Source organism: Aquarana catesbeiana, linkage group LG10 (assembly GCF_042186555.1).
Source record: "Aquarana catesbeiana isolate 2022-GZ linkage group LG10, ASM4218655v1, whole genome shotgun sequence".
Classification (NCBI taxonomy): Eukaryota; Metazoa; Chordata; class Amphibia; order Anura; family Ranidae; genus Aquarana; species Aquarana catesbeiana.
Genome location: NC_133333.1, coordinates 89,340,419 through 89,361,972, shown reverse-complemented (window position 1 = coordinate 89,361,972; position 21,554 = coordinate 89,340,419). Strand labels below are relative to the sequence as shown.

The 21,554-nt window shown below is 42.4% G+C and overlaps 1 protein-coding gene across 2 annotated transcripts in view; it reads right to left on the bottom strand.

Annotated features, from left to right (window-relative positions):
• SIK3 (SIK family kinase 3) overlaps positions 1-21,554 on the bottom strand; it is a 309,635-nt gene that overhangs the window by 101,785 nt on the left and 186,296 nt on the right. For both annotated transcript variants that reach the window (XM_073602379.1, XM_073602380.1), the window contains exons 5-10: positions 20,264-20,388; positions 15,871-15,994; positions 7,488-7,606; positions 7,252-7,362; positions 2,996-3,136; positions 2,824-2,901 (exon numbers count right to left, since the gene is read on the bottom strand). In XM_073602379.1, coding sequence (XP_073458480.1) covers positions 2,824-2,901; positions 2,996-3,136; positions 7,252-7,362; positions 7,488-7,606; positions 15,871-15,994; positions 20,264-20,388 — 698 coding nt within the window. The remainder of the gene's footprint in view (positions 1-2,823; positions 2,902-2,995; positions 3,137-7,251; positions 7,363-7,487; positions 7,607-15,870; positions 15,995-20,263; positions 20,389-21,554) is intronic.

Genomic DNA, 21,554 nt, shown 5'->3' with positions numbered 1-21,554 from the left:
ACAGGAGGCTGCATCACAAATATACTGCAGCCATGGACCAACTGGTCCTCTAAATCAACATAAGCAGTGTGAAACTGCTCACTACCCAGACCATGGCGCAAAAGCTTAGCCCATTCAGTTAGGGTCTGCGACACCAGGGCCGAGGCCAAGACTGGACGCAATGCCGACCCAGCCATAGTAAACATGCTGCGTGTCACAGCTTCTGCTTTCCTGTCAGTTGGGTCCCTAAAGGACGGGGATTCCTCTACTGGGATCATGGTTGCCTTATTCAACCTGGAAACAGGAGGGTCCACCACTGGTGGGGTAGTCCAGTTTTTTAAAAGTGATTCTTCAAAGGGGTAGCATACTGAGAAACGTTTGGGGACCACAAAAGGTGACTTTGGTTGTTCCCATTCCTCATAGGTAAACCTATCAAAATAAGGCAGATAAGGAAAACACTCTTGGTGTACAAGGTGACTTATGCATACCAAAGGACACAGCCACATCTGTGGCCCTGTAAGCCGAATCCTCCATTTTTAGAGTCTCCCGCACCGCAGTAACAAGTGCATCCACCAGCGCTTTTTCACTCGCTGCTGAGACCAAAGAGGACTCATCCTCACTATCGGACAAGTCAGGGGGCAAGATATTAAACCCTCCTGGACGGGCATCATCTCCGGTGGCATCAGGCTCAGAATCAGATGAGACAGACTGAGCAGGAGAAGGCGGGGGACGCTTCCTCCTGGGTCTTTGCCCAAACGTTACTTCCACCCGGGATACCAATGACTCAAGGACCGCCATCAGGCAGAGAGGGAGATACACAAGGACCCCCAAAGACTCATCCTACCAGAGGAGCACCGCAATTTGGACCCAGCAACACCAATGTCGGCGTCCATTTCATATATCCTGCGACAGGAAGAGAAGCAAAGGGGAGGAAGAGGAAGAGCTCTGGCATCTCCACGAGGTTCCGGCCATCTCTAGCGTCTCACTAGACTAACGAAAAATGGCCGCCGTGACATCGGCTACACAAACATGGCTGCCGCCCGGAGACCAGCCAGGCCAAGTGAAAATGGCCACTGCAAGGTCATCGGACCACCCAAACTTGTCCGCCGGCCGATTGACATGCTGAAGGATGCTGCCAGGATCCTCTCTATGCCTTCAATATCGCTGCACCCTCTCTGCAAGGGGACCCCCTAATAAAAAGGTACCGTATTCCACCAGGCAGGGTGAACATTTAAGGGGACACTGCTGTACACTCTGCACCGCTGTGTTCTCTGCACACTACCTTACACTGCACACACAGCAGGGCATGCACCTAGGGGTCTCCGCTGCACCCTCTGCACTAGAACCCCCCCAAACCGCTAGGGCAGGACACACACCACCCAGAAGGGGAATGGCGGGGGAGACCCCCAGGGGTCTCTGCTGCCTGCCCTGGAACTTTCACCAATCCGTGGGGGGAGGGGGAAGCCCAGTTTAACCGAGGGACTTTAGGATGGGAGGAGGGATCCTGCAGGCAAGTCCAACCATCCCTGGAGGGTACCCGCGTCCACCCCAAAACCGCACAAAAGGGGAAAGGGGGGAATGTACTTAGTAATCCATGGTGCCGGTGACCCTCCATACAGAACTTCTCGCCACCGAAGTGGGGGCTGTCGGCCAAGGGATGTCGCGGCCGACCTAGAGCGTAGCTGTGGTCTGCACACGCTGGCTGGCTGGACTGGGGAAACCACTGGATCTAGATTATCTGGCCCAGTTGATTGCAGATCTTCCAGGAGAAAATGCATGGAAGAAAGAGACAAAGTAAAATTTGCTAGGACCAAAAGATCCCAGCAAGAAGCAAGGTCCTTACTCCTGACTAGACCGAAATAAACTGAATACCTAAAGCAGAGAGGGGGTTATATACTGACTGAGGACAGCCCAGGGGTGTAGCCAGGTGTTTTTTGTTCTGCCTAGTCCTACTCCTGTGGAGGCGATATAACCCAATGGTCACGAAAGAGAAATCGCTACATCTATAGACATCCATGATCTAACACCAACCTATCTGGCCCTGTAAAGAAGAAATCGGTATATATACCTTTTTTGAAGCCGCTCCAGTCCCCAACAGCGGAAGCTGTGCAGAGGACACAGCCGACAATGGCTTTGAAGTGAATGGGAAGTGACGTCATCCATAGAGCTACTATGGGGCTAACATTATCGGCTGCCTCCTCTACACCCACCTCAACGGCAAAGCCACCACTGACAGCTCAGCGTGGGATCGGGTCGGATTGGCTTCAGAAAAGGTACGTATATGGATTTCTTCTTTACAGACTAGCTAGGTTAGTGTTAGATCCTGGATGTCTCTAGATGTAGCGATTTTAGTGTTAGGTTGGACTTATCCTTTAAGTTTTTCAAGACTCTCACTTCAAACGCTTACAGAAATATAAAGTAAAATGTGTAATAAGCACTATTATAGGACAACAAAGTGATCTGCTTCCTTGTGTAACAATTATCAAATCTGAGCGAAAGATGATATTTAGGGTTTGTTAGGAACATTAGCTGCCTATCCAAAGTTTAAGTCGAAGCTAAAGCTCAGCTTTGCTGTGGTAAAAAGGATGAGGCGCACACCTCCGAATGTATGGCAGCACCAATACTGAGGTGTGAAAAGCACCATAACTTACGGACGCTATTTTAAATGTGCTCCACATAGATGTGAACAAGAACAAAGCTTCTTGTCAGTGCCCAATTGACATTCCAACTACCTTTTTAATATTGGTAGCTCTGCAAATTACATTCATATGCTGACTTGTGATCCTAGCTATAATAGACATCTTTCCAAATCTTACTATTACACCCACTAATCATTCTGCTTACCTCCACAATCTGGTTCTCAGGGTTGATGAGTTGGACTTGGGGCACATTCATACTGATGGCACTGCCACCTGTATCACCCTAAAAAGATAAAAATATATATCAGACAGCTACACTGGGAAGAACACTTTCCCACTCTTGTATTATGACAAGACAAGCTTTCCAGAGGACTTACCTGCAATGGTGAAGCAGGGTAGGAAACAGGGCGAGGCGCAGCTGGTGGATTTGGGAGGCGAAGGGTTTTATGTCTTTTTAAACGTTCACACAGCAAACTGTAAATAGCACTGTAGTTATCATATGCATCGGTCCTCAATGACTGATTGGAGAAGAAGAAACGCAAGAGTTTAAATTACACTCAACAGAAAAAATTGTGTTTAAAGCTCAAACTTTGTTTTCGTTAAAGTGGAAAGGGGTTAGTCAATTTTTAGCATAATTTTGCGGTAGGAGGGGTGATCAGGGAACACTTCCTAAAATAGCCATTTCCAGAAATATAAACCCTTAATCGGAGTGAAACTTTAAAAATGCCAAATATCAGTCAGAGACTGTATATTAAAAATCATACAATTGTACTTTATTACATATACAAAAAAGGCTTTTAGAAACCATTTACAAAGATTTCTTGTAAATAACTTCAATATTTAAACGGTCAGTGACTATATATTTTGAGAGTAAAGGTTCCAGGTTGCATTTGGCTGTATTACTATTTCGGATTTTATGCATGTGTTTACGATTGACTGTTAATAGTTGTAGACTGTCAAGTATATAAAATATTTACACGCTATAAGTTGTTGAGAGTTAATACTTGGAGATTCATAGCTGTTTGTGTATCTATTGGGGAGATTCACCCTCCCTAAACCTTGGTGACTATCACAGGGACAGAAATTAGTGGAATTTCTGAATTTTGACTTTTCCCTGAATTAGAGGGGGAATATTTCAAAAGCAACCCCTTTTCTAGGAACAACTGGATTTTTATATTAATTTGGAGAGATTTTCAGCAGTAAAATGATTAAGGGCCCATTCAAACTAGAAACTGCATATGAATCGTACAGGACCGCTGTGCGATTCCTGTTCAATTTCAGCCCCATTCATTTTAAATGGGCTGAAATTGCACCGCACCAAAAGTAGTGCATGCGCTACTTTTTGAAACGCACGGCAACCACATTGCATTGTACTTTTGTACCATGCGATCTGGTGTGGGCAAATGCACCACGGTTGCGACCTGCGTTTGAGGTGTCATTAACATTGAACTGACCCCCGAAGCAGATCGCAAAGGAAGTGCAATTGGAATGCAGTGCAGGAAGCCACACAGGAAAATGGCTCTCCTGCACTGCATTCTAGTGTGAACAGGCCCTAAAAGACAAGCTCATTTTTAGTAAAAAAAAAAAAATGTACATTGTAACGAATGCCCTACACTCCGCTTGAGTGCTTTCGTCATATACTGCTCCCTCCCAGTCTGAATATAGATATCAGGTATTCCAACCGCTAACAACAAACAAGACAATACTCATTTGGTTGCTAAACATGGACTCTTTTTTTTTTTTTTGAGATGACACACAAATATATAAAGCAGGCTGACAATACAAACTGTAACCAGAAACCTAATTAACATGAGCTAGTTTACTAATCATTTACCCAGACTAGGTGACTCAGAGATATGACCTCTTAGGGCAGCCTTGACGTCTCCTAGCTCATGACTATACAATACACATTATCATAAATAGCAACACAGAACTCCTTCACACAATAGCAGAGTTAATTAGCACAAACAACAATGTGTGAAAGACTCTAAAGCCACGTACACATGATCTGATTTTCTGACGGGAAATGTGTGATGACAGGCTGTTTGTACGCTCCATCAGACAATTGTTGTTGGATTTTCTGGGGAAAATAAAACTAGACATGCTATCTACCAATAGAACTTAACCAAAAAGTGGATTCTATGCATCCAAAAATATAGAAGAAAAAACAAATCAAATCATTATTATTCAACCAAAAAAAAAAAAAGCCTCATGCATGCGTCCTGCTTCTTAATATAGAGGGTCAACAATGCCAAGAGTTGGTGAAAGCAGGGGTCCGTCATCCAGAGATAATTCCAAAAATCATCTGGATTATTCTCCTGGAGCTCCCGCAGCAAAGGCATATGACAGAATTGGTCATGATTAATAAAGCAACCAATTTTTGGTCCAAGAAGTCCTCCTGTTCCTGGACTGGACTTGGGTCAAAGCAATAACTCCAAGGCCAATAATAAATAACACGTTATTTCCTCCGATTCCGCAACATGTCTGGTTGACAAATAGCCATTCAGAAATGAAATGAAAAGCGCGAAATGAAAAGCGCGAATCAATACTCACCAAACTTCTACTAACACGATGTTAGCAGAAGGAGCCCAAAGGGTGGAGCTAAAGATCTGAAAAACCACTTGGTATGTCCCTACGTTAGTGTTTGTTGGCCGACAATTCCTTGCAGTTTGTCTGCAAGACAAAATCCAGGCACACGCCTTCGGACAAAAGTCCGAGGTTTTGTCTGCGGAAAATCCGATCATGTGTATGAAGCTTTAGAAGCCACACTAGAAGACAACAGGAGACCCATGGCTTTTCAGATCTCATTAATCAGCATTCCTTTCACATACATCTGCTGTATGAGTCCCACACTAGCAGAGACCATCATGGCCTCCTTAATAATGTCCTTTTGCATTACATAACAGAATATCTTCCTAAATGCTTGTAGCTCCCTCAAATGCCAGGGCCCATAGTCGGTAGGCAAGAGGCTAGCATTCAGTTCCCTCCAAAAGCCTCTGTCCTGGGTGAGTGTCGCATACATTATTTTGCAGGGAAAAAAAATTCCCTAAATTATTATTATTTACACTGCAGCCTGTAAAGCAGTGCATCCATGATCAGCCATTCACAGGTGCAATGTCAGGCTCCAGCAGATCCTCAGTAACGTTGAGTGCCTGTGCCTCCTGTATGGGCAGACAGTTAATGGAACTGTGGGAAGAATCAAAGAACTACAACAGTGCTCACCAGTGTCCTTACTGTTCATTGAGAACTACAAGCCGTCTGCCATGGTGACAGACGAGACTTGTAGTTCAATTATTTACAGATCTTTGTGAATTAATGAGGTGGCTGTGTGAGCAGGGCCCCGCACAGCCACGCCGTTTTAAAATTGTGACAGTGGTTGTGGGGAGAGAATCCCCAACCTGCCGTCAAAATGAGGGATTGGGGGGTGCTGCTTCATTAACATGTTACACCCTGCATACATGTGTAACATGTTACTAAAGGTGAACTTATCCTTTAATTTTACCAAAAAAACATTCTAACCCAATTCCAACATTCTAATTAATATCAGGATAAACACCATATGGTGCATCAGTGCCTAATGTATACAGTATAGCCCATGAATCCCATCCTCTGTCACTATTTTGTGTTGTGAAAAAGGAGATCTCCTCTAAGCATATCTATATGACCTCTAGGAGTTCAAAATCAATGGAGGGACACACCTGATAAGGCAGCTGGGCTATACTGCTGTGGTACCGCAAACAAATTATTTTTAGAGCACATATGGCTATTGCTGAATCATACAAGACACAGTGCTTCTAAAATATGAAACATAACACTTTGGTCTGTAGCCAAAATGATGTATTCCAAACGGGGTTCATATAAAAATACTAAGAAACCTCTTTAATAAATTTTAGGTATAAACTTCTGTATTAACAGATACATTCCAGAGGAAGATCCCATTTTCCACAAAACAGAGCAGCAACGATGCAGTAACAGAGGAAAGTGAAGGGAAATGTTAAAAAACACAAACGTCTAAACCATGGTAATCCATGTAGTCTTTGGACCAGTATTCATTTTCAGTGAGCATGTTTTTTTTAATTGCTGCTAAAATTAATTATTTTACTGCTGATACTCCTAGAGGTGCTTTTTCTTAACCAAATATGTGTATACAACCTCACTGGAATTGGATGACAACAGCCTTGGAGGTTGCTACGAATTTCCCCAGGGTCACCGTTTTGTAGCCTGTAAAAGCACCTCTATGTTAGCCTATGTGTCCATGGACACATAAGCTTTCACAGACATACTAGAAGAGGAGCTTTTTTCAAGTGTTTTACATAATAAGCACAATTAGGAGAGGCGCTTTTGAACAGAAAAAAAAAATGCCTGATGTACCAATGACCAGACTAAATTAATATACTAGTCAATGGAATCCATTAATGCTCAAACTCTTGATGTACCTAAACGCGTGTGCATGCACGGCACATTTTTAAGCAGCTTTTCTCCTCCAAGGAGTTTTGGCGTTCAGAGGAATAAAGTAAACACCCAGAGTGCATGCAGCCTTAGATCTGATATGGAATCTTTTTATGACATTGGGACGCAAAGAACAGTTAAGCAATAAAAGAATATGTTTATTTCTGACCAATCGCAGGATCACCTGTAAAGTGCGGTCTTTGTCTAACCCCATTTCCACCATAGTAATTAGAATTTGCTCATTGATAGGCTCCCTCTGCCTCTCCATCTTCACATGCTGGCATTCTGCTATTAACTGAAAAACAATGCATAAGAAGAAAAGTTTAATATAAAATTCTGGAAAACATTAGGAGTCTTAAGAACATGTTAGTCTATTGGTAGTGTAGTAAATAATGGTTGGGCCTTGTAGAATTCACTCACCCGCTCAAACTCTAGATCCTGCTCTCCCTGACACATCCACTTATGTTTACAGATTTGCTCCATCGTCAGACGCCGACTCGGCTCCAAAACCAGCATGTGTCGGATAAGGTGTTCACATTCTGTGGGAGAGATTAATAGCTATAATCACAATACATGCTTGTATTACAGTTTTCATCCAGGAGAGACAATACTGCTGCATACTTTGATGTTGTGTATTAGTGTGCTGATTAATCTGCAACATCTACAAACAACCATTAAACAGACTTTTCATAGTAAAATAAAAATATATAACTAGAATAGTGTTTGCTACACTTGTGTCCTTTGCATCTGCTGAAAATAAAGCCCCTTAAAGCGGTTGTATGCCCGTAAAAAACAAACAAAAAAAAAAACACAACCTTTAAAGGCAAAGGCATAATGAGCTAGTTTGCACTGCATACTAGCTCATTATCAAATACTTACCTTAGAATGATGCCCCTGCATCGCCTCCTGGCCACCGCTAGGGAACTAACATGTTCCCTCAGCATTTTTTCCGGGTTCGCGACTCAGTGCGGGAGTCCTTTTTCCGGCAAGGAGCTGATTTTCCAGCAGAGTTCGCCGGACTTTCAGAGCGCATGTGCTGCTGACGTCAGCGGCTGCATGCAAGGTGAATATCTCCTAAACCGTATAGGTTTAGGAGATATTCATTTTACCTACAGGTAAGCCTTATTATAGGCTTACCTGTAGGTACAAAATAACCTACAGGGGTATACAACCGCTTTAATGAGAAAATTGGTGTTCAAAAAAGTAAAGATACAAATATTAACATAAAAAGGTTTATGCAGATATGTGGTTACCTGTTTATTCTTCCAAAGAACTTCTGTTTGGCTACTGTTCAGCTCAGATTCAGTTCAGCTAGTCTTCGGACTCAAACACCTCTGTGACATTTCCTCTGAAAACTCTACTACTATTTTCCTGGTTCAGCTTCACAACTGCCAGTATCATCTCCTTGTCCATTGGACAGAGGTGATGATGCAGATTTATTGTTCAAGGTAGCAGAGCTGGGGGGAAACCTGTAACCTTTCTAACTATTAACCTCAAAAATACACTCAAACAATTGCACAAAAGACAATATATGCAATATACCACAAACATGGTCCGGTTTTGTCAACTTCATATCCCCTTAATTGGACATGGTAACTAGAAGGTCATATTTTAACATTAACCTGGCCATACATGATACAGTCAGACGATACAAAGTCCTTTAGATTTACCTACATCTATGCAGAGAGCAGGTCGATTTGCTTGGATAAAAATTCAGTCGATTGTTTGGGTAGGCTCTTACAGTACATATATGGATCAGAATTCAACCAGTGTCTGTTGAATTGGCCATCTATGTTCAGCTTAAACAAGCCACCCCCAAAGGCTTTTATAGTCATCAAGCCATGCTACCTCACTGCAATATTCCAACCTATCTCTAAGCTCTGGTGTCATCACTTAAGATAGAAATGATGTCACCGAACCCCAAAATGTGACAGCGTTAAGCCTAGAAATAGGGAGCTCAAGTGACACGAGAGGTCACATGCTCTCTCAAACCTGAAGGCCTCACTCTGTTAACTAGGGCTGTGGTGGTGCAAAAAAAAAAAAAAAAAAGGATGGTTTGGTAAGTATAACTGCCTTTCTGAAGACACTGTCACTGTACCCTGACAAATTTTTAGTAAGCATTTAAAAATATCAGGCAGCTTTGTTTAAAGCTTTATAAAAATCATTCTGCTTATGTCTGAGGGTGCTGAATGCAGATGTTTACTACAGTACTGGCTATGGCTTTGAGTAATGCACATGCAGGAGGAGGGTAAACTGAGAGGTAACTGTCACAATGTGCAAGTATGCTGGCATACTTTTCATTATGAAAAGAGTTGCTGTTGCACTCCCTGAACCACGGTTCCTTTTTAAAGTAAATGATGACCAGTAAGTTGAACGAACATAATTAAGTTGGGTATACACTAGTAAAATTCCGTACAAAAATTCTAAGAACATTTGAATGTCGTTCAAAAATATTTCCAGATTACATTTGCTTTCAACATTAGATTTTTGAATGAATGGACTTTATCAAATTACATGATTAGAAATTCTTACATTTAAGTAAAATTTTCCAACCTGCTCCTTTAAATATTTTCAACACACTGAACAAAAACAAATGTCAATTTGACCCCACTAATGATCAGAAAAACAAATGAACATTCTTACAATGGAAAAATGTCAAACAAAATGCCACTAGTGTTTACCCACAAATTAACCACTTCAGCCCCGGAAGGATTTACCCCCTTCCTGACCAGAGCACTTTTTACAATTTGGCACTGCGTCGCTTTAACTGCTAATTGCGCGGTCATGCAATGCTGTACCCAAAGGAAATTTGCGCCCTTTTCTTCCCAAAAATAGAGCTTTCTTTTGATGTTATTTGATCACCTCTGCCATTTTTATTTTTTGCGCTATAAACGGAAAAAGACCGAAAATTTTGAAAAAAAAAAATGATATTTTCTACTTTTTGTTATAAAAAAAAAATCCAATAAACTCAATTTTAGTCATACATTTAGGCCAAAATGTATTCGGCCACATGTCTTTGGTAAAAAAAAATGTCAATAAGCATATATTTATTGGTTTGCGCAAAAGTTATAGCGTCTACAAACTAGGGTACATTTTCTGGAATTTATACAGCTTTTAGTTTATGACTGCCTATGTCAATTTTTGAGGTGCTAAAATGGCAGGGCAGTACAACCCCCCCCCCAATGACCCCATTTTGGAAAGTAGACACCCCAAGGAAATTGCTTTGGGTGTCTATTTTCCAAAATGGGGTCATTTGGGGGGGGGGGTTTGTGCCATCTGGGCATTCCATGGCCTCCGAAACTGTGATAGGCAGTGAAGAGTGAAATCAAAAATTTACGCCCTTAGAAAGCCTGAAGGCGGTGCTTGGTTTTCGGGGTCCCGTACGCGGCTAGGCTCCCAAAAAGTCTCACACATGTGGTATCCCCGTACTCAGGAGAAGCAACAGAATGTATTTTGGGGTGTAATTTCACATATTCCCATGGCATGTTTGAGCAATATATCATTTAGTGATAACTTTGTGCAAAAAAAAAAAAAAAAGTGTCTTTTTCCCACAACTTGTGTCACAATATAAAATATTCCATGGACTCGACATGCCTCTCAGCAAATAGCTTGGGGTGTCTACTTTCCAAAATGGGGTCATTTGGGGGGGTTTTGAACTGTCCTGGCATTTTATGCACAACATTTAGAAGCTTATGTCACACATCACCCACTCTAACCACTTGAAGACAAAGCCCTTTCTGACACTTTTTGTGTACATGAAAAATTTTTTTTTTTTTGCAAAAAAATTACTTTGAACAGTAAATACACAGTATTTGCGTAGCGATTTTTCAAACGCATTTTTTGGGGAAAACACACTTTTTTAAATTTTAATACACTGAAACACACTATATTGTCCAAATGTTTGATGAAATAAAAAAGATGATCTTAGGCCGAGTACATGGATACCAAACATGACATGCTTTAAAATTGCGCACAAACGTGCAGTGGCGACAAACTAAATACATTTTTAAAAGCCTTTACAGGTTACCACTTTAGATTTACAGAGGAGGTCTACTGCTAAAATTACTGCCCTCGATCTGATCTTCGCGGTGATACCTCACATGCATGGTGCAATTGCTGTTTACATTTGACGCCAGACTGACGATTGCGTTCGCCTTTGTGCGAGAGCAGGGGGGGACAGGGGTGCTTTTTTTTTTTTTTTGCTTTTTTTTTTTTTTTGCTTTTTTATCTTATTTTTAAACTGTTCCTTTCATTTTTATTTTTTTTTAATCATTTTTATTGTTATCTCAGGGAATGTAAATATCCCCTATGATAGCAATAGGTAGTGACAGGTACTCTTTTTAGAAAAAATTGGGGTCTATTAGACCCTAGATCTCTCCTCTGCCCTTAAAGCATCTGACCACACAAAGATCGGTGTGATAAAATGCTTTCCCAATGGCGCTGTTTACATCCGGCGAAATCTAAGTCATGAAATGCTCGTAGCTTCCAGTTTCTTAGACCATAGAGATGTTTGGAGCCATTCTGGTTTCTGATCAGCTCTATGGTCAGCTGGCTGAATCACCGGCTGCATTCTCTCCCACTGCTTGTAAAAGCAGTCTAGAGGCTAATTAGCCGCTAGGGTTGCTTTTACATGAAAGCCGACCGCTGGCTGAAAAGAATGATACCAAGATGATACCTAAACCTGCAGGCATCATTCTGGTATAACCACTCAAAGTCCAGCAACATACCAGTACGTTGCTGGTCCTTGTTGGGCATACATTGTAAACTTTTTTTTCATGCAGCCTGTGGGCTGAACGAAAAAAAGATATTAATCGGTGGGTATGCCCACCATTAGAATACCTCCCTTCATCCACCCACTTCTAATGATGGGCATACATGCACCGTATATATATGCCGAAGCATGGGGGCATCCTCCCGCAAAAGGCAGGAGCAAATCGCTCCTCTACCCATTGCTGCCCCCACGCTTCGGCATATATGCTGAAGTATGTAACTGTGGTGGTGAAATCACCTCCGACAGCGCTGGAGTCACGGCTTTATGTATCGTGGGAGCAAACGCTGTTGTTGTCAAGATAAATAAATCCGCTCTGCAGCTGAATGGCGTACCTGAAAACAAAAAAGTGGTTAACAATAAAAAAAACAAAGTATAAAAAAATTGCATACCTATAAAGCAAACATGATAAAAACATAACAATAAAACATTGCAGTATAGAATGCAGAACAATAGAGAGAGAATAGAGAGAGAACAATAAAAGAACAACTATTTTTGTTTTTTTTTATTTTATATATTTTTTTGTGTTTTTTTCTTTTTTTTTACTTTTTTTTGTTTTTTTTGTAACTTTAACTTTTTTAACTGGTACCAGGTTTGGGTCTCTCAAAATGCGACAACATCTTGGGAGACCTTGTGAAAGTGTGTCCTAGTCTGTGCAGTGCTGTACCCTACGCTAATACTCCACTAATGTATGGTAGCGTTCAAAACATTCACCAATGCAAAGACCAGGATTGCCAGGACAGAGGGGACAATAATACCGGGTGTCACGCCTAAATCCGCGCTTGCTTCAGACACGACATCTTTTTTGGGGGGTTCGTTGGGTAGGGGTACTCAGGAGGGCATAAAGAAAATGCCTCTCATGCAGCCAGCTTACTGCATTTGGTTGGGGAAGGTGAGGTGGAGCACCGTCTGGAAACAGAAGGGCTCTGACAATCTCTTCCTGGAATTTAAGGAAGGATCAAGTCTGTCCTGAAGCTCTGTATAGCACATGAGCATTCAGCAAAGCCAATTGAAATAAATAAACAGACGCTTTTTTGTACCAGCGTCTGGCCTTACGGGCAATTAGGTACGGCGCCAACAACTGGTCGTTGAGGTCCACCCCTCCCATATTAAGGTTATATTCGTGGACACAGAGGGGTTTCTCCACAACACCAGTCGCCGTAGGAATTTGGACCGTCGTGTCTGCATGAAGGGAGGTAAGTCCCTCCACTTCATAGCGAGCAAGTTATTACACTGCAAGCAGGCTCTCTCCCCCAGCCTAAGACGGGAATCTACAAGCCGCTGGGGAAAGCCCCGGCGATTAGGTCGCACGGTGCCACATGCTCCAATCTGATGATCAAAAAGGTGGCTAAAAAGTGGCACGCTCGTGTAATAATTGTCCACGTACAAGTGGTACCCCTTTCCGAATAAGGGTGACACCAAGTCCCACACTATCTTGCCAGCGCTTCCTATGTAGTCAGGGCAGTTTGTCGGCTCTACGTGACTATCTTTGCCCTCGTAAACCATAAAACTACATATATAGCCTGTGGCCCTGTCACAGAGCTTATACATCTTGACCCCGTATCTGGCACGCTTGCTGGGAAGGTACTGTTTGAATGACAAGCGGCCAGAAAACTTAATCAGGGACTCATCAACGCAGACAACTTGATGGGGAGTAAACAAGTCTGCAAAACGTTGGTTGAAGTGGTTTACGAGGGGCCGAATTTTGTAGAGCCGATCGTATCCAGGGTCTCCACGAGGACGACAGAGTTCATTGTCGTTGAAGTGCATGAATCGCAAAATCTGCTCGTATCGTGCCCTGGCCATGGAAGCAGAGAACAAGGGCGAATGGTAAATTGGGTCAGTGGACCAATATGACCGCAACTCACTCTTTTTATTCAAGACCATGAGGAGGGAAAGGCCCAGAAAGATCTTAAATTCGGAAACCGTAATTGGGTTTCAATCTCTGGCAAGGGAGGACTTGGGATTAGTGGCGATGTGTTGACCAGCGTATAAATTGCTTTGGTCCACAATAGATCTATAGAGATCTTCGGTGAAAAACAGCGAATAAAAATCTAGTGGCATAAAGTCAACTGTTTCCACCTGAATTCCGGGTTGGCCAGTGAAAGGAGGAAGTACGGGTGCTGCAGAAGTGGTGGGTACCCAATTCGGATTGGCGAATGCAGCAGGAAGGGCACTATGGGCACGACGGGCCTGTGTTCGTCTTCTTGGTGGCAGCGAGACACTACTTGTGCTTGCCACCTCGCCAGCTTGAACTGCACTTATGGGACTCGCCACGTCACCAAGTGTTACTGCAGTGCTGGATGTACGACCAGGGTGTACTAGGCCGCTGGTGCTTGCCAGTTCACCAGAAGGAATAGCGGCACTAGTACTTCTCTGCTCCATACGAGAGCCCTGCGGTTCTTGCACTTCAAGGACAGAAGAAGTTCGGGGTCTGGTACACCTGACCTTAGCAGGGACCACAACTCCGTCGTCAGAGCTATCTGTCATGGAGCCGCTGTCCTCTACAGGATCGTATTCTGAGCCTGAATCTGACAGATGAGTGACTTCCTCTTCACTATCTGTCATGCTCAGAAACGTGTAGGCCTCTTCACTAGTGTACCTTCGATTTGCCATTTTGGGCTCTAAATTTAGGGGTACACTAGTGAGACTCACAGGCAAAAAAGCTCCTGACTGTTAGCGACTGATTCAAAACGCTACCAAAAAACTATCAGCGATCGCAGGGATCAGGCCTGACTCTGCGAACGCTGCAGTTATGTGTGCTTAGTGTTTTGTAAGTGACAGTTATCGATCGATACTGCACTTGGGTGGGCTGGGCTGGGCCGGGCCGAGGAGCAAAACGCAGGTGCTAGCAGGTATCTGGGCTGATCCCGCTAACACTGCGTTTCGGGGAACCCTAAACTGCTGGGGAGTATAGATCTGATCGGATCAGATATCGATCCGCTCAGATACTATAGCACTAAGGGAGGTGTATGCTGCGTGCGTGGGTTTTAGCGGTACTGGCGCTAACCTGACGCTGCCTGGGGCGACGCAGACCTTATCTGACCCTAAAAACGTAACTTATATCACCGCCGCGCAATTAGGGGGTTAAACCTTTATAAGGTAATAAACGGCGGGTGCCCTAAAACTATAATAAACTATAAAAAAATAAACTAACTAACCAGCGTCACCCGTAACAGTTATACGGTGATCACTCGTGAAAGGGTTAACTAGGGGGCAATCAGGGGGTTAAAACCTTTAGCAGGTAGTATATGGGGGTCCCTGTCGCTCTAAAACACTGACAGCGAACCTATATACTTACCTCCCTAACTAGCGTCACCTGTGTCACTAATACAGCGATCAGAAAAACGATTGCTTAGCAACACTGGTCACGGGGTTAACCTTTATTAGGGGGGGTTAGGGGGGTACCCTGGACCTAAAGGGGGCTAACCTAACTGCCCTAACACTTATAACTGTCACAAACTGACACCAATGCAAAAAAAAAAAAAACTGCTATTGGTGTCAGTGTGACAGGGGGTACAGGGGGGTGATAGGGGGGTGAAAAGTGTGCCTGCGTGTTCTACTGGAAGTGTAGTGTTGGTGCAACTTACTTGGATGTCTTCTCTCCTCGGCGCCGGATCGAAAAGACCGGCTCGAGGAGAGATGACATCACTTCCTCTCCCTCTGTTTACATTACAGAGGGAAAGGAAGCATTTGATTCGCTGGGAGCGATCGGGAGGGGGTGGCCATCAATGGATGGCCTCCCCCTGACCTCTCATCGCCCACGAACAAGAGCCAACCGCCTATGGCACCGGGGGGGGGGGGGGTCCGATTGGACCCCCCGCCCGTGGGAAGGCATCACGTATCAGGTACGTGATTTTGCCTGCCCGTGCCATTCTGCTCACGTATATAGACGTGAGGCGGTCGGCAAGTGGTTAAGGGATTCCATTGGAAAAAGCAAGTTTACATCATCAGTGATAGCTTGATTTTTATAAAAATAATAAAAACTTTAACACATTTGAGGAAAACAACCACACAAATATAAAAAACTTATACCTGTGGACATGAAGAAGGGAATCCGAAATTTTCCACTCAAGACTCTGGCTCGTAGATTTTGTAATGTGCTTCCATCAAAAGGGAGAGCACCACAGACCAGAACATACAGGACCACTCCCAAGCTCTGAATGAAGGAGATACAAAAAAAAAAAAAAAGGAAGTTAAAGAGATGTGGAACTTCAAAAAACAATACTGACTTGCCTATTTAAATCTAACCTGACACCCAAATCAATGGCTTGATTTTACAATTGTTGTGAAAGTGGGAACCCAAAGACATTATCATGCAAATTGTGAACGTTTCCTCGCACCCTGGGGAGCACTACTGATATTTTAAGCAACAGACAGCACGGATTCATGGTTCAGTGCTGGGACCCTTACCTTTTAATGACTTTATAAATGATATCGGGTCTGCGATTTAAAGCACAATTTCAGTGTTTGCAAATGACACCAAGCTATGCAGTGGAATAACGTCCTTACAGGATGTCTCCAAATTACAAGTCAACCTCAATGCACTTTTTAATTGGGCGTCTATGTGGCAAATGAGGTTTAATGTTGATAAAAGTAAAGTTATGCACTTGGGGGCTAAGAATATGCATGCATCATACATACTAGGGGAATACAACTGGGGGAATCCATAGTGGAGAAGGATCTGGGGGTTTTGGTAGATCATAAGCTTAATAAAAGCATGCAATGCCAAGCTGCTGTTTCCAAAGTGAGCAAAATCCTTTCTTGCATGGACTCCAGAGAGAGAGATATCATTTTGACCCCGTACAAATCATTAGTAAGACCTCATCTGGAATATGCAGTTCAGTTTTGGGCATCAGTTCACAAAAAGGATATGGGGGAACTGGAGAAAGTGCAGAGAAGGGAAACCAAACTGATAAGAGGCATGGAGGAGCTCAGCTATGAGGAAAGATTAGAGGAACTGAATTTATTCACTCTTGAGAAGAGGAGATTAAGGGGGGATATGATCAACATGTTCAAATATATAAAGGGTCCATATAGTGACCTTGGTGTTGAGTTATTCACTTTAAGATAATCACAGAGGACAAGGGGGCATGCTACATCTAGAGGAAAGCAGATTTCATCTCCAAATATGGAAAGGTTTCTTCACAGTAAGAGCTGTGAAAAATGTGATTCTGACCAGCTCAGTAGATTGCTTTTAACTACTTCAGCCCCGGAAGATTTGGATGCTCAATGACCAGGCCATTTTTTGCGATTCTGCACTGCGTCGCTTTAACTAACAATTGCGCGGTCGTGCAACGTTGCACCCAAACAAAACTGACGTCCTTTTTTTCCCCACAAATAGAGTTTTTCTTTTGGTGGTATTTGATCACCTCTGCAGTTTTTATTTTTTGCGCTATAAACAAAAGAAGAGCGACAATTTTGAAAAAACACACAATATCTTTTACTTTTTGCTATAATAAAATATCCCAATTTAAAAAAAAAATTGTTTTTTTAATAGTAATCTGCGATTATTATTGGGACTGCGATATTGCAGAGGACAAATTGGACACTTTTGACACATTTTTGAGACCACTGACAATTTATACAGCGATCAGTACTATAAAAATGCACCGATTACTGTATGCCACTGGCAGGGAAGTGGTTAACACTAGGGGGCTAGGGGATCAAGGGGTTAACTGTGTTCCCTAGATGTGTTTTAACTGTAGGGGGGATGGGACTGACTAGGGGAGGAGAGAGATACTTAGTATGAACACACAATCTCTCCTCTCCCCTGAGAAAACCGGGATTTGTGCGTTTCCCCAGCTGTAGCAAATTGGAGCATGCTTTGCTACAGTTTTTTGCCTTCCTCTGGATCAACTGTGGGTATAGGATTGTGTATATGGGATTGTATGGTTGTTTTTTTTTGTTTGTTTTTTATTGGTTGAACTAGATGGACTTGTGTCTTTTTTTCAATCCACCTTTTTTCATGTAACTACTTAGGAAAAAATTCAGAGAGACCGAATATAAATGCATAGTCAATAATGGTAAGGAAGTTTAGTGGTCAGTTTAGGCACAACAGGACAACAATATACCACATCAGGCAGAACTTCTTCCTCTCCCTGCATGTTCTCAGGTGCCTTCAGCGCTCTGCATCCTACAAGATTGGCCAACAGAATACAAATGGTGCCTGCATATCAGTCCCACCAGTTTGTTTTAGTTTTGCATATGATGAGGAAATAATTGAAAACTGCTAGTTTGTTTTTCTGTTTTTTTTCCCCACTAGTTAAAGTGATACTAAACACACACTGTTTAATTTACATTGTTCCTTCTATTTCTGTATATGAATGAAGGTGCTGTAATTATTTTAAATAAAAAATAAAGTACCCTTTTCCTAACTGATATACAGCTGTCACATAACCCAGATCTTCCCCAGCCTGTCTGCAGGGAAACATAAGCAGGAGGAGTCGAGTCCTCTGCTGCTGGTCACATGTACAAAAAACAAAACAAAAACAAACAAACAAAAAAAACGCCTTTTGAATACAGGGTAAAAATAAATATTTAATATCAATAAACAGTTTTAAATTGGCATACAAATATACATTTTGGATTAAATCTTTATTATTTTGTGAAAATAACATGGTGTTGGCAGATTTCTGCCTGACACAGGCTGTGTCACACCCCTCCAGTGTGTTTTAGAATAAGAGGGAGGTGAAGCTTCTATCAATCTACAAGTAATATTCCGCCCCCCATTGTGTTTAAATGGTTACTGCGCATGGAGGAGGAGAAAGTTAGTGGGCTGTCATTTACCACTGTCTATACGCCCAGCTGAGTGACTCTATAGTCACATGGGTTGCTCAGATGTGATAGGAAGGAAATGCTCAGCATAGAAAGTCATTTAAAACTGAGCATGTGCAGAATTGCCACTGTAACGAAACGTCCCACACTACGCTTGAGTGCTTTCATCATATACCGCTTCCTCCCAGTCTGAATATAGATATCCGATATTCCAACCGTTCACAAGCACAAAACAAGACGATACTTGTTTAGTTGATGAACATGGACTCTTTTATTAGAGCCAAAATACAAGTATTATATACAGTAAAAGAGGAGGTTCCTCCCTCCCGCTCATGTTACTCTAATACAATACACCTGTAACCAGAAACCTAAATTAACATGAGCTAGTTTACTAAATTATTTACCCAGACTAGATGACTCAGAGATATGACCCCTCAGGGTAGACTTCACGTCTCCTAGCTTACCAACTATACAATACATATTATCATAAATATCAACACACAACTCCTTCATACAATAGCAAGGTTAATTAGCACAAACAATGGGTGAAATACTCTTAGAAGCCACACTAGTAGACAAGAGGAGACCCAGGGCTTTCCAGATCACATTATTCAGCATTCCTTCACATACATCTGCTATGAGTCCCAAGATTGCAGAGACCATCATGGCCTCCTTAATAATGTCCTTTTGCATTACATAACAGAATATCTTCCTAAATGCTTGTAGCTCCCTCAAATGCCAGGGCCCATAGTCGGTAGGCAAGAGGCTAGCATTCAGTCCCCTCCAAAAGCCTCTGTCCCGGGTGAGTCTGTCACAGCCATCACAGCTGCAAAATCCCTAGCTTAATTGGGGACATGAACAGAAGGTGGAGATAGAGAGCAGCAGGATCAACCAGGTTTTTTGCAGGATACAGAAAACAAATCCCACAGTAACTGAGTATGAACAGCATGTAATACAGCATTTATTGATAGTTTTTTATGATATGGGTTTAGTGACACTAAGTTTTCACTGACAGGGACACAGCCAGTAATAAATGTAAACCTAAAAGTGTAAACTTCCTTTTACATGGTCACGTTCCATACACTGATGCTAGTGAACTGAGCCAACCTTGGATAGCTCTGCACACATACAGAGCCGATCCGAGCAACCCTGTACCTCTACATGATGTCAAATATGTGTGTTTATATCCTACAATGGAGGAAGGGGGGAAGGGGAGGTGACAGGAATTAATGAATGAATGGATGACATGTTTTATCCCTCCCCTCCAGATATCCGCACGTTTCCTAATTTCCCCAAAAAAGGTGGGGTGTTTTGCACTTTGCATGCTTGTAATTTTACCAGAAAGTGAGGGAAACAGGTGGTTCTACAAAATTTTTAATTCACTTTCCTTAAAACTCACTTTCCTCCAAAAATAATGAATTTCAGAGTAATTGAAATAGTTTCACAGCACTGGAAACCGACAAACGCGATGGTAACAAAGGGCTATTACAGGCTGGTATTCAAGTGGTTAAATTTAGTAACCTGCATTTTATCAGTGCTCAGCCCACACAAAAACAGGATTACAAATCGAGTGATTCTGGCAAAGGTTAGCTTGGCAATGTGCTGCCACTGTATTACCAATAACCCTTTGAACATAGACTTTTCTACTCACCCATATATCCACCTTGGGTCCTTCATACTCCTTTCCTTCAAATAGTTCTGGCGCTGCATATGGGGGACTGCCACACCAAGTCTTTAACAACTGTCCTGGAGTAAAACGATTACTGAACCCAAAATCTAGGGGAAAACAATAAAAGGTTACAACTATAATGCAATGTCCTATAAATACCAGGAAATAACCATATAAGTTCTGGTTGTATGGAATCTTCCCCTGCAGAGGTTCTACATAACCCTTTGAACTTCTTGATGAACTCTATAACACACTCCTTAATTTATTAAATGGGAAATGACACAATGAGAGGCTCTTAAGGCCCCTTTCACATGGGTGTTTCGTTTGTCAGTGCACCTCTATAGAAAAACAGATGATCATCCATTCACATTGAATCAAAGCCCTATCTTTCTTCCATTACAAAAACCTTAACAGACGAAAATAGGACGTAAATGGACAAACAGTTCGTTTTTGCACTGGTAGTGGATGTAAAAAAAACTGATGCAAAAATTGATGAGAAACTAATAAGAAACTGATCCTTTTTTTCTTTAAAAAACATGATTGAACTGGTGAAACAAATGTAACGCTCTTAGAAAGGGACTATGGGGGTTATTTACTAAAGGCAAATCCACTTTGTACTACAAGTGCACTTGGAAGTGCAGTCGCTGTAGATCTGAGGGGGACATGCAAGTAAAAAAAAAAAAAAAAACAGCATTTTAGCTTGCACATGATTGGATGATAAAATCAGCAGAGCTTCCCCTCATTTCATATCTTCCCTTCAGATCTACAAGTGCACTTGTAGTGCAAAGCAGATTTTCCTTTAGTAAATCAACCCCTATGTGTATGGCATGAGTAAACTTAAACAAAAAACAAAATTGTCCCTGTTAGGCCAGGCAGCATTGGAAGCAAAAGACTCCTGTATTAAGAATCCCTCATTCGGCAGTTTGCAAGCATGGAAATACTCAGACTGTACAGGTCGTTGAGTCAGGCAATAAAAAGCTCTCTTGCTCCCCTTTTTGGAAACACTGATACCTAAACCTTTCACGATTCCTAAATTATACGAGTGACAGGGACATTTTAACATCCACAATCTTTTGTCCTGAACAAAAAACAAAACTAAAAACCGACATACACAACACAAGGCTGGGGACTCAGATCCACCCCCCCCCCCCATCAGAATACACAGATCAGCGCTGCAGCCATTGCAGCCGGCTGCATGTGCTGATTGAATGCTGGGACTGTTCGACAGAACCAGGTCTAATGGTCGGCTTCTGTTGACCAGAAAGAGATACCT